General features: G+C 40.3%; 1 protein-coding gene across 1 annotated transcript; it reads right to left on the bottom strand.

Annotated features, from left to right (window-relative positions):
- Positions 1-2846: 2846 nt before the first annotated feature.
- On the bottom strand, positions 2847-11662 carry TMEM9B (TMEM9 domain family, member B; the record flags this gene model as incomplete). The annotated part of the gene is given in 5 exon segments (XM_009083578.1): positions 2847-4007; positions 5706-5840; positions 6789-6897; positions 10886-10977; positions 11568-11662. Coding segments are annotated over 5 exon segments (587 nt in total), but the record flags the coding sequence as incomplete, so codon positions are not given.
- Positions 11663-12272: the final 610 nt, after the last annotated feature.

Here is a 12272-nt window from a genome sequence, read left to right as displayed (position 1 = left end):
ATTCCTGTGAGCCATCCTCACAGACTGCAAGCAGTGCTCACCTACACACCACTTATCCCAAAATGCTCTTACTCAACATCCACTTGCTCATCTATACATTGCTGTCTAAAGCACTTAGGTTACACTACATCCTCTAAAATGGAAACCACACCTGAACGTTCAAGTAGGTTACTAGAAACTAGATCTAGAGTCCATACTCACAAAGATCTTGCAAGGTTTCAAATGCTCCAATCACAGTTCCATAACGTATATGGGATCCCCTTAATCTTTCACAAGGATATAGGGATACTGTAATGTTTTCTAATGACTTCATACCTACCATGTTTATACAGAGAGAATTTTTACTCAGTATTGACCTATCCTCACAACACATTCTGTGAAAATGCCTCTCTGTGCAGTCTTGTCTTTCTCTACTGCCCACAGATTTCACAACAAACATCCCATGAGTTTCAAATTCATTTACAGGATGCTGTTAGACATGAGTGAAAGTCACATGTATCTTAGACAGGTTCTTCCGTAGGTAGGCTGAAAGCATGAACACACATCCATTTCACATTCATATGCATGCAAAAACTCAGAGGTGAATATATACACTTGTCATAAAATGAAAGTACTAGACAGTCATCTTTCCCTTTTCTACTTACACAGGTTGGGTTATTGTCTAAAAGCTTTCTGCTGCTAACAACTCAGAAACACTGTCTGAGGGATAAAAGCCTGATACATAGCAAAAAAAAATTGATAGCAAACAGAGCAAGAAACCAAAACCAACATGACCCCTCAAGAAGAGGTACTTGCAGTACTTTTTGCTTAGTACTGACACTTCTGCTGCTTAACAGCAATACATAAAACAGTTATCTGCTGCCTTACTACCTGCACGAAGTGCAAAATGCAAGTGTTAAGAACATTTTCCTTTTAGACTAGAGACTCACCAATCTTCAGATGAAAGCAAAAATCCAAGGAAACAGGACGTGTTATTTTAAGAGTGATGAATACCTGAATGACATTAAAGAAAAAACATGAATAAGAGACCATATTAAACAGGATTCATTAAAGAGCTATGGAAGCACTGTTAGTGAATGGCTGGTAGAAGTGATTTACAAAAACACTGCTATTCAGTGAAGATCTGTGGCTAGAAACAGCAATATTCAAGTCTCTTACCTGAATTATGTAGCTTGTTCCACTGAGTCGATGACTGCTGCAATTTATAGTCAATTGACAACATGCAAAGTAGCTTACAGTTAGATCTGCTCATTTCTGGTTTGGCTTTTCCACCCACACCACAGCTATGATGGCAACAAAACTTGGCATTAAGGGCTAGAAATTTTGAAACTGTTATTGAACATATCCAGACTACCTGAAAAAGTAATCAGCAACGTACTTTGTTAGCTTCCTGTTTGCATTCTGTTGCAGACTACTGCAGGCTCCTAACAAAAATACTAAGCACTTTGTACTTTTAAGTCTAAATATAGCAATCATTTAGAGTTTAGGTAAATATCCACCATCAGGGCATAAGCAAACTAATTTTCATAGCTTCATTTTCAACACACAAAACCAGCATTTATTTAGAATAAACTAGTGATGGATTTGTCTCCATTAGAGGTGAGGACACATATTAGTTAGCTTAATAGCCTCATTTTTAAACTTCATTCTACCTGTAATTTTGGGAAATTCCCTTAGTGTTAAGAAGTATAACACCCTATAAAAGGTGAGTATATACAAGAAGAGACAAGATTTTAAAACAGTGAGCAATCAGTAGCAAGACAAACATTTTGAAGGTCTGCTTAAACTTAAGAGACACAGCATGGAGCAATCAGTCTGTATAATCCCATGTATACACATATATAGATGCCACATCCAACTGGACAGGTCCAAGAAAATAGGACACTGATCTTCAAAATTCCCACATTTTACAGGATTGCCCTAGCAGTTTAGACTATCTCACTATTGGATCTATCCATGCAAGCAAAACCACAAAAAAAATCCAGTTTAGTTTAAAACTTTGAGAAGACACTGAGATTAGACACACTTCATCTACTACCAAGAGAGCTACATGCACTCGGTCTTATTTTCTTGTGACCATCAACCATCAAGGAAACATTCTGCTTCTGCTGCCCCTTGTGAGAGACCACAATGCTGTATCTGGCATCCTCCTTCCCATGCCAGCTTCAGGCCTTTGGAAAGGCAGCCAAGAGGTAGAGCATCTGCTAGGACTGGTAGACAGCATGTCTTCAACAGACAAGTAGCATTATTTTTCTCTAGGGGAAAGAGCATCAATAAAGCAACATTCATTGGGGTGGGGAATGTTGAACACACGAACTGAACCCAAGCCTGGATTTATTTTTCTTGTCCTGTCAATCCTTGAGCTTTTTTTTGTTAATTTAAAGGATGCTGTGTATCCACCAATTAGCCACCTGCTACAAATCCACCCAAATGGACTGTTTCAGAAGGCTACAGGACTGACACAAGAACGAAGCTCTGTGTTTGCAAAAGAGCTCAGTCAATACAGAAGTTGTTAGAGGACAACTGCGTTTCCACCCCTGATGTGCAGAGGCACAGTCTGTCCTCCAGGCTGTGGACTAAGCAAGCCAAAACTGCACCCAGCAACGTACAGCACTGTTTCATGTAGCTTCCTTCCACACTGGAACTGAAAACTGTATCAGACATTATTATGTAACTACAGATGCACAGCTACAATTGAGTCAGGGATTAAAAATTTCTTTCAATTAGCAGTTTGATGAGCCTTTCTTTACATAATCACTGCACAAGTGCTTTTACAGATGGGATTTAAACATGCTGTGTCAAATAATGAGGGGAAAAAAATAGTAACAAACCAATAATGCAGATCTATTTTTCAAAAATCAGTTTTATCTTTAATTGTTACATTCCAAAGGGGATATATGAAAGTTAGTCATCTAGCAACTGTAAACCTCTTAAGAGAGATGAGTACAGAGTCATGAATAAAAAAATACACCTAACTCTCAAGCTGACAGGTGCTAGAGAAAGTATGTGCCTTACACCATCAACCGAGACAAATGCAGGAAGATTGTTATAATAAATATTTCATCATATACTAATTACCGAAACTTCACACATGAAAAGAAAGGGCAAGATTTTTAAGAGCTATCATACACATACAATATATTAAGCTATTAAAGCAAAATAGAACAAAATGCCAACACTGTCTTGATGTGCACTGCATTTGAGTTTATCTACATCACAGTACTTTAAATATGCAGCTCAAAGAGTCAGTGTCCATTTATGTTTTGTCTTTCATCTGCAGACATCACTTGACATACAAGCATCTTGAAAGTACGAGTGCAAGAAACCAAATGATGAATACAGCCAACCAGGATTTCATTCTCTGACCTGAAAAACTACACTGCAAGACTTTGATTTCCAGTACCTAGCATTAATCAGGAGAAAATCCAAGTGTATTTACAAAAGGTCTTTACATAAAGTGATTAGTGATTTCTAAGTAATTACTGTGTTCCCGGGTACTTTTTAACCACATGAACAGTAGAGAGACACATATAGTTAAAAAACACCATCAAGTCACAACTGTAAATAACGTACACTGGTGGCAACCCAAGGTGTCTTAGGGTTTGTTTTCAGTTTCATTAGTCAAAGCCATTGGAAAATGCAAATATCTTAGCTTTTGGTTAACTAATCTTTTAAAACTGCTTCCACACCAGTACATTCCTTCAAAGTTCAAATACTTGTTTTCTTTGTTTATTTAAAATCGATAACGAATCATTCAAGAAAACTCTTCTGAATTGGCAGGATCAGGAAGACATCTATCAGCTCTTTCACTTAGTCCACTTTACTTCCCTCGAGTTATGCTACTGAGACAGTTAACTCAGCACCACGTGACGGTCAAAGACAGATTTGCGTTGCTCTTGGACCTGTAGCTTCCAGCGCTGCTGGGCATACTCAACCTTGTTGAGCACGTTGGCACGGCTGCGGGAGCGAGCCAGCACGTCATGGGCGTTCGCGAAAGGCTGGTGATCCTAGAATGGCAAAACCAACAGTTACACCTCAGCAATCACCACACTAGTCCTTAGTGTTTCTGCATTCCAAGTGATGTGGGGTTTGGTTTGGTTTTGTCGTTTTTAAGGTAAACAAGCTGTTTAAACAAGCTGGTCAGGAATAATGACCAAGCAAGTTTTTGAATACTTAGAACTGTACTTCCATTTCTCATTCACAGTAACTTCCACAGGTTTTCAAATAGACCACACTTCACTGTACTGTCAAACAATTATCTGTTGCCCAGAGACATCATGGTGAGCTGCAGCACCAGAACCACAATCTTGCATCCATTAGCAGCTGGTGGGACAGCAGCCTAGAACAGACTCAGGCACTGAGAGCATCCAGTTGTTGTTGTGAATGCACTTGACTTCAAAACTGAATTAAAGAGTCAGTTCTCTGCCAGCTCTAGGATATTTACTGCCAGGCAGTTCAGGATGTTCACATACAGCTTCTATATAAAACCAACACACTCTGGTGTTTACGAAACTCAGCCTATTGTCCTGAGCTGTCTAAAAAGCACAGTGTCAATACAGCTGTTTAAGGGACAGCTCAACAAGAACCCCGTGCTTGTTTAACATTGAACTTCTTATTTGGCTATCAAACTGTTTTGAACAAAGTCATGCTGCTAAAATTACGTCAGAAAGCACTATATCATAGAACCACCAGGGTTGGAGAAGACCTCTAAGATCATCGAGTCCAACCATTAAGCTGCCACTCTGTTGTAACCCCTAAACCATATCCTCCAGTACCAGATCCAAATGCCTCTATACACTCCCAGGGATGGTGACTCCACCACCTCCCTGGGCAACTTATTCCAGTGCCTGAACACCCTACCAGTGAAAACATTCTTCCTAACATCTAATCTGACTCTCTCCTGGCTCAGCTCATGGCCATTCCCTCTAGTCCTCTCCCTGCAGCCATGGCAGACTATTAATGATACCCACTGAAGTGATGCCTACAGGGCCCAAAGCCACGTGAGCCTCAAAAAAAACATGCTTATAGATGGGAAGAGACAATCCCTGATGAAAAGAGCTATAATCTCACCATAAAACAATTACACAGTTGGATATACCTAGAATGGGCACTTAACAGGTGACAAATCACTCAATTCACAAGGAAACAAAATCACAATAGCAGGACATTTCTACCATAAAACACGTGGTGGGAGAGCACAGGACAAGCTGGGTGGCACTGGCCTCCCTTAGAAACAAGAATCTCAGCTCAATCTCAGCAGTCAATTTCTATGTAGACAACAAGGAGAAAAAAGTATTTTAGAGGAAAGAGGCCTACAGAGAAGCAGCTTATGTCCACCAGTTGCCACTGTCATCATTGGGCAATGAGAAAGAACAAACATACTGTCTTGAAATCCAGCAACAAAATCAATGCACATCATATTTCCAAAGTGTGACAAGAATACTTTAAGAATTTATCAAGAGGGAAGGCAAGGATGGGGATAATTCATGAGGGATCTTATGTTCCAAGCATTACTGCAGGTATAAGCACTAGTCACTCCACAGGCACAGGTAATGTTCACAGAAAAAGCTACAGCAAAACATGACATTGGTTAAGGTGGATACAGATTTTAAGGCAAATCTCTTTCTCTGCCATGGGACTTATTTCACTTCTTCCACCACCCCAGTCTCTACATTAGCCACGTACACAAACCCTGGTGAACTCACCCCTATGTCTTCATCACTTTGTATGAGCTGTGAATGTCCAAACAGACGTCTCTTCAGTATAGGTTCCACCAGTGTAAGGTACACCATGTACAGAAGAAGTATGCCCAAAATAGACAGGTATATGATGATTGTAACCTATAGAATGCAAACACAGTTTATGCCAGGATTGTGACATTCCCCCACAAACTCACAACAGGCAGCAAGGACCAAAAGAAGAGTACACACAAAGTTTGATCTTTGGTAGTTTCACCAGATGACTTAAAATCCATGAAAAGAAGAAAAGTGACAAATTACAACCTGGTATTAAAAGGGTTTGGGGCAGACATATGCTAGCTTGAAATATTTCCTCTTAGTGAGACCTTGCTAAAAGTCTTATGCTATCCCTCTTAACTCAGTGTTGTAAATCTCACCTCAATCAAGACAACTGGCCATTAAACAAAGGGGTGGGGGGAGGTCACTCAATGATCTCCATTCTCTATCACAGATCTGCATCCAAAAAGTCAATAAGCAAAACAGGAAAGCAAAACAAAAGAGCAAACTTCTAAAATACCAAAAAAGGTAGTCTGTGTTATCAAATACCAAAAGATACACTGCACAATCCATACAAGCCAATGCAGGACTCAATGGCTCAAATAGGATAAGAATGTGAAGAACAAGAAAACACCTGTTAGAACAAACAAGGACAATTTTGTTCTGTTTAGCTTGCCAATGTATAAAGAAAATTTACAGTGAGCAAGTAAGGCAGCTGTGTAATGAGAGGCACACTAAAACAATAAGGAAAACAAAGCCCAAAGCCTGACAAAATGCCTTAGAACACTGAATCTCAGCAAGATGTTAGGCTTTAGCCTAATCTCAAGAGGAGAGGTCTTCAATAAAGGGTCTCAAGCTCAATTCTTCAGCTATAGCTTGATGCTATTGCTACTACTCAAGATAAATTGTGAACAACTATTATAAGAGAAGTTAAATCTTAGGCTGCTTCAGGAAAGTTTTCCCTTTACAAAGAGTATTTCTCTAAAAGAGAACAGACATATTTATTAAACAGGTGAAGTATTTAATATATGTCAACAAAATTCCATTGCTTACCTTAATTGTGACAGAGCTTCTCTCTTCATACTTGCACTCACAACGCAAACAGTATGCTTCTACATCAGGTCCAGGGACAGGCATAGGCTCCACCACATGAAGACAATCACTGAAGACAGAAACTGTCCAGTCAGTTTTGTGCTGGTTTTAACTTGGCCATTCCACTATGCTGCAAGAGCTGAGAAGCCACCTTGGCTTAAGTTCAGCTGTTCTAAATTGTAGGTATGCAAGATGTAAAATAAATAAATAAAACACTACTCCACAATTATTTCACTTAAACAAGAAAATCAGCTATTGACAAGCTGCTAAACAAGTTTTAAGACCTTTCTAACTCAATACAGTGTTTTCACTTTTCACTGAAAGTACTAAAGCTGTTAGTAGAACAAGTCCAAGGATATGAATCTAAACTGCTCCACCATGGTCTTCACCATAGGCTGCAGGGATTAATTAACACCTGGAGCACATCCTCCCCCTTCCTCCTGCACTGACTTTGGTGTCTCCATAGTTGTTCCTCTCACATATTCTCACTCCTCTCTTCTCTGGCCACGATTACCTCTGCACAAAAACTTTCTTTCCTTCTTACATCTGTTATCCCAGAGGCATTGCTGCCACCACTGATGGGCTCAGCCTTGCTGCAGTGCTAGGTCTGTCCTGGCCCTGCTGCATTAGCTCTGCTGAACAGGGGGAAGCTTCTAGCAGTTTCTCATAGAAGTCACCCCTATAGGCCCCCCCCACTGCCAAAAACCTGGCCACACAAAACAACTACAGCACAGTAGTAAGTTCGCTACTGAAAATATAAAAAATATTGATAATGGCATTTTTCTTCTCCAGTTCACTGTTTCAAGTTACTAGGAAGTACAAAATCTATCAGAACCTCAATCTTGATCACGTGTTTCCTTGGACTGTGATTTCATATCAATTTTAAAGGACAATACAGAAAAACCTGATACTTTTCTCAACAATTTTCCCACTCACCTGCCTCTACATTACCACCTTCTCCATTGCACACACAGTAACAGCACCAAGGAATTAGTTCTTCCAAGGCAAACTGGGCTACTCAGAAGGGCAGGTCCTGCACAGACAGGTTCCCAGTTCACTCAGCTCATAGACAAGGCACCCTCCCTCCCTCCCTCCACATCTATGATACCACTGTAGCCCTCTCTACACCAATGCCTGGAAAGCACTGCTGTTTGTGCTTTGGAAGGGGGTTATTTAAACCTGTAGGCACTTAGGCATCACTCTGCTTGCCCAGTACAGGACAGAATCGCATCCAACAGTTCCCAACCCAAGAGTTAACGCTTTCAGTAGTGTCCAAGCTTCCCAGCCCACATCAGTGTTCACCATTTGCCAGCCTGAAGCCAAAGGACAGACCACTACAAGTGACAGAACTGAAATATCTAAATAAAGAGCGTCATGATACACATTACAGGCTCAACATTAAATTTTCACTTTATGTCTGGACAAACCAGCAGTAAGTGGTCATTATACCATACATAATTCATAAAGACATTAAAAATTGATCTGGTTTGTCTCATGACTAACTGATCTAAATGCCTACAGGATGATGAACATCAGCCAGTTCTATCCAATAACTGATCACTTGCACAGGTGCAGAAGCCAAAGTATGGCACTGAATTTGTTGATTTTATTGCACATAAACTAGCAATCAAGTCTTTTAAAAGTGGCAAGAAGACATCTTGAACAGAAGATCAAAGCCATAAAGGGTTCCCAGATGGTCACTTACAAAATGATACCATAGAATCATCAAGGTTGGAGGAGACCTCTAAGATCATCAGGTCTGACCATTAACCTGTCACTGCCATAACCCCTAAACCATATCTCCAGCATCAGATCCAGATGTCTCTTAAACCCTCCCAGGGATGGTGACTTCACCACCTCCCTGGGCAACCTATTCCAGTGCCTGACCACCCAAACAGGGAAAACATTTTTCCTAACATCTAATCTGAATTTTCCCTGTAGTAACTTATGGCCATTCTCTCTAATCCTCTCCCTGCAGCCATGGCAGGAGAGACCATCCCCCACCTCTCTACAACCCCTGTCAGGGAGTTGTAGAGAGCCATGAGGTCACCCCTGAGCCTCTTCTCACGACTAAACAAACCCAACTCCCTCAGCCCTTCCTCGTGTTCTAGGCCTTTTCTGCCCCTGTTGCCCTTGGCTGGACTCACTCCCACACCTCAATGTCCTTTTTAAAGTGAGAGGCCCAAAGCTGAACACAGCACTCGAGATCTGACCTCACCAGTGCTGAATACAGGGGGATGATCACTGCCCTAGTCCTGGTGCCACATTCTTCTTAATACAGGCCAAGATGCCATTGGCCTTCTCAGCCACCTGTGCACACTGTTGGCTCATATTGAGCCACAGTCACCAGCACTGCCAAGTCCCTTTCTGACAAACAACTCTTGAGTCACTCCTCCCCCAGCCTGTAGCTGCATAGGGTTGTTGTGTCCCCAGTGCAGGACCAGCACTGAGCCTTATTGAACCTCATGCAGTTGAGGTTCAATCAACAAAACAAGATTTAAGATAGACAAGATTTTATTTTTATTTAAGATAAAGCAAGCTTTAAGATTAAAAATACATGTTCTACATTTTGTATTCACAGCACCTGTCATCACAAAATTAGTCAAGCCTTCAGAGCCTTATTGAACCTCATGCAGTTGAGGTTCAATCAACAAAACAAGATTTAAGATAGACAAGATTTTATTTTTATTTAAGATAAAGCAAGCTTTAAGATTAAAAATACATGTTCTACATTTTGTATTCACAGCACCTGTCATCACAAAATTAGTCAAGCCTTCAAAGATCATTTTCAATCAGCATTTTTTTTGGAATATTGACTTACAGGGAACCAGGGCATTTTCTGCTAGTAAGGCCCATATTAAGGAGTGCCCACCAAAAAAAAAATCCATTTTCATTTCTAGAGCAATAATTACAATAAAAACTGCTACTCAAATGCTTGCTGCAGCTGCAATTCTTCCAGTATGTCTCATTGCTGCAACTTAATTAGTCATAGTAAGACTAATGTTAAGTTAATCATCTGGGAAAAAAACCAGCAATTTTGGCTGGACAGTACATTTTATGTTTATGAATTCAGATTGAAATTTAGTGTTGTTTCTCACAGTGCTTCTGTAAGTAATTTAATAAGTCAAGGCACAGCTCTACAGATCTCTATTACTAATTTCATTCCTGTAATTATTTTTATGGGCCTACTCAGGAGCATGAAATTTTCATAATCAAGATGCCAACTTGCTGCTACTCCTCAGACTGAAGAGTTTTTTATAAACACTTAATGTAACTGAAGAGTCAGTACATCAAGAAGTATGTCACATTTTTACAGGCTGACCTAAGAACCTCTGAGCACTTCCAAGAACACAACTGGTGTTTTAATTGTATGATTCACATAGGCAATGATACTCAAGGTGAAGTTACACAGTGCCAGTGTAATAAGTCACTGTCAGCTCCCTTTCTTCCCCCACCCCTCATCCATGGCCAGGCACATAATGCCTCAGCTTGGAGAAGAATCTGGCATATGCCATAGCTGGCCTAAACAGTGCAGTAGAACACATTGCTGGGGCACAGAGATGCAAAACCACTCTCTCTGAAAATAATGTGTTGTTAGGTGGCTCAGGTTGTGTCATATTAACTGCACTCTCTGGCTGCAACTCTGAAGAACACAAAACTCCAGAAACAACAGTCTCTAAACGATAGGAAGGGTTTCAAGAGTGGAGCAAGTGGAGACAATACTTCTGAGTTCCAGGTCTGTGATCCCTGGCCTTTACACCATTTCAAATCACTGGATTCAAAATACACCACCTTCTTCCCTTCTACTACTTCTAAATAAGCCACTAAGCATGCAAGCAAGCAAACTAAAACAGAAGACAGGGCATAAAATTTGGAATTCAAGCCTTGTCCCTTGCTACAGCTGAATGCTGGAGTACTTTTGAATCAAAAGTTCCAGTAAGTTACACAAGAGATCTAATTTCTCCTGACACCACCACAGGAGATTCACATATAATCACTACAAAACACGTCTCCAATGAGTAAGGCTCATCGCAGCTCTGTGTGCCCCACACACTCACCAGTCTTTCTGTGAAACGTTTTTGTTGTAAATGTGGCCTGAGTGGTCCTTGTAGGGAGGGCAGATGCACTTACATCGGACATCCTCAGAGTTCTGTAAAGGAAACAACATCCTTAGAACCAATTATCATCAGTCACCAAGGACAACCACATACTACAACTCCCCACATACTACATGAAATATTTAACACAAACTACTTGCAAGGATCTCTGAATAGTCTCACTTAGGTTTTCCTAAATTTAAGAACAACTCTTCAAAATGACTAAGGAAACAGAGCAAGTTGTCAGGTAATACTATTAGTTTAGATGGGGTTTAATCTCATTCTTCTTTCCAAGAAAAAAAACACCCATGCAGAAGTTGCTGACATTGGTATACTTAACTATTCAAGCTATGAGGACATCTGCATAACAGACACAGTGTTGAGCTTAAAATGAATGAAAGAATACTAAACCCAAATGGAAATGGCAAAGAAAACTCTGTGGGTAATTCTGTCCTCCTTGGCCACAAGAGAAACTACTCTGTAAGGGAAACTACTAGGGGGACTAGTACAATCTACAGCCCTCATCTTAAACAGCAGAAGGTAGACAAAAAAATGGACAAAACAAAAATTCCAAGTGAAGGCAAGTTAAATGTGAAAAATTATAAAAATTAATAAAGGTAAGTTTTAGAGAAACAACACTCGCATAAGCAGCAACAGTCACTGCAGAAAGAAGCAAGGATAATTAACTCATGGACAGTGAGAAAGAAGTAGCACCCAAAATTAACACTTGAATCACTACTGAGAAAAATGGAATTTCAGGAAAAGATTACTTTGTTTAGTGTATTACAACAGGATAATTCATTCCTTTCCCGAATTGCACATGAACAGAAAACCATATGGAGAAAACAGAGATGGTCAGCAAGGGGTTACAGAATCACAAAATCATCAAACCATATCCTCCAGCACCAGATCCAGACACTTCTTAAACATCTCCAGGGATGGTGACTCAACCACCTCCCTGGGAAACCTATTCCAGTGCCTGAACACCCTAACAGGGACAAAATTATAGAGAAAAGCATTCTCAAACCCAAATCAGAGTAACTTATTTGTGCAACCAAAAATAGACAAAGGATAAACATTGCTTAGCTAAAGTTCAAGGCAATTTCTTGCAGCATTACAAAAGAAAATGTGAAAAAGCATTGGTAATGAACTTCACACTGAAAAATCAAATCACAGTAACACTGAGTGGGTATAGGTCAGTTGGAAAACCTTGACTGCACTATCACAGACGCATAGTATGGTTTGGGTTGGAAGGGACCTTTAAAGATCATCTAGTTACAATGCCCCTGCCATGGGCAGAGACACCTTCCACTAGACCAGGTTTCTGTAAGTCACATCCAACATGGCC

Source organism: Acanthisitta chloris, unplaced genomic scaffold (assembly GCF_000695815.1).
Source record: "Acanthisitta chloris isolate BGI_N310 unplaced genomic scaffold, ASM69581v1 scaffold19321, whole genome shotgun sequence".
Taxonomy (NCBI): domain Eukaryota; kingdom Metazoa; phylum Chordata; class Aves; order Passeriformes; family Acanthisittidae; genus Acanthisitta; species Acanthisitta chloris.
Note: the sequence above shows the minus strand (reverse complement) of the source record. Positions and strands in the feature narration are given on the sequence as shown.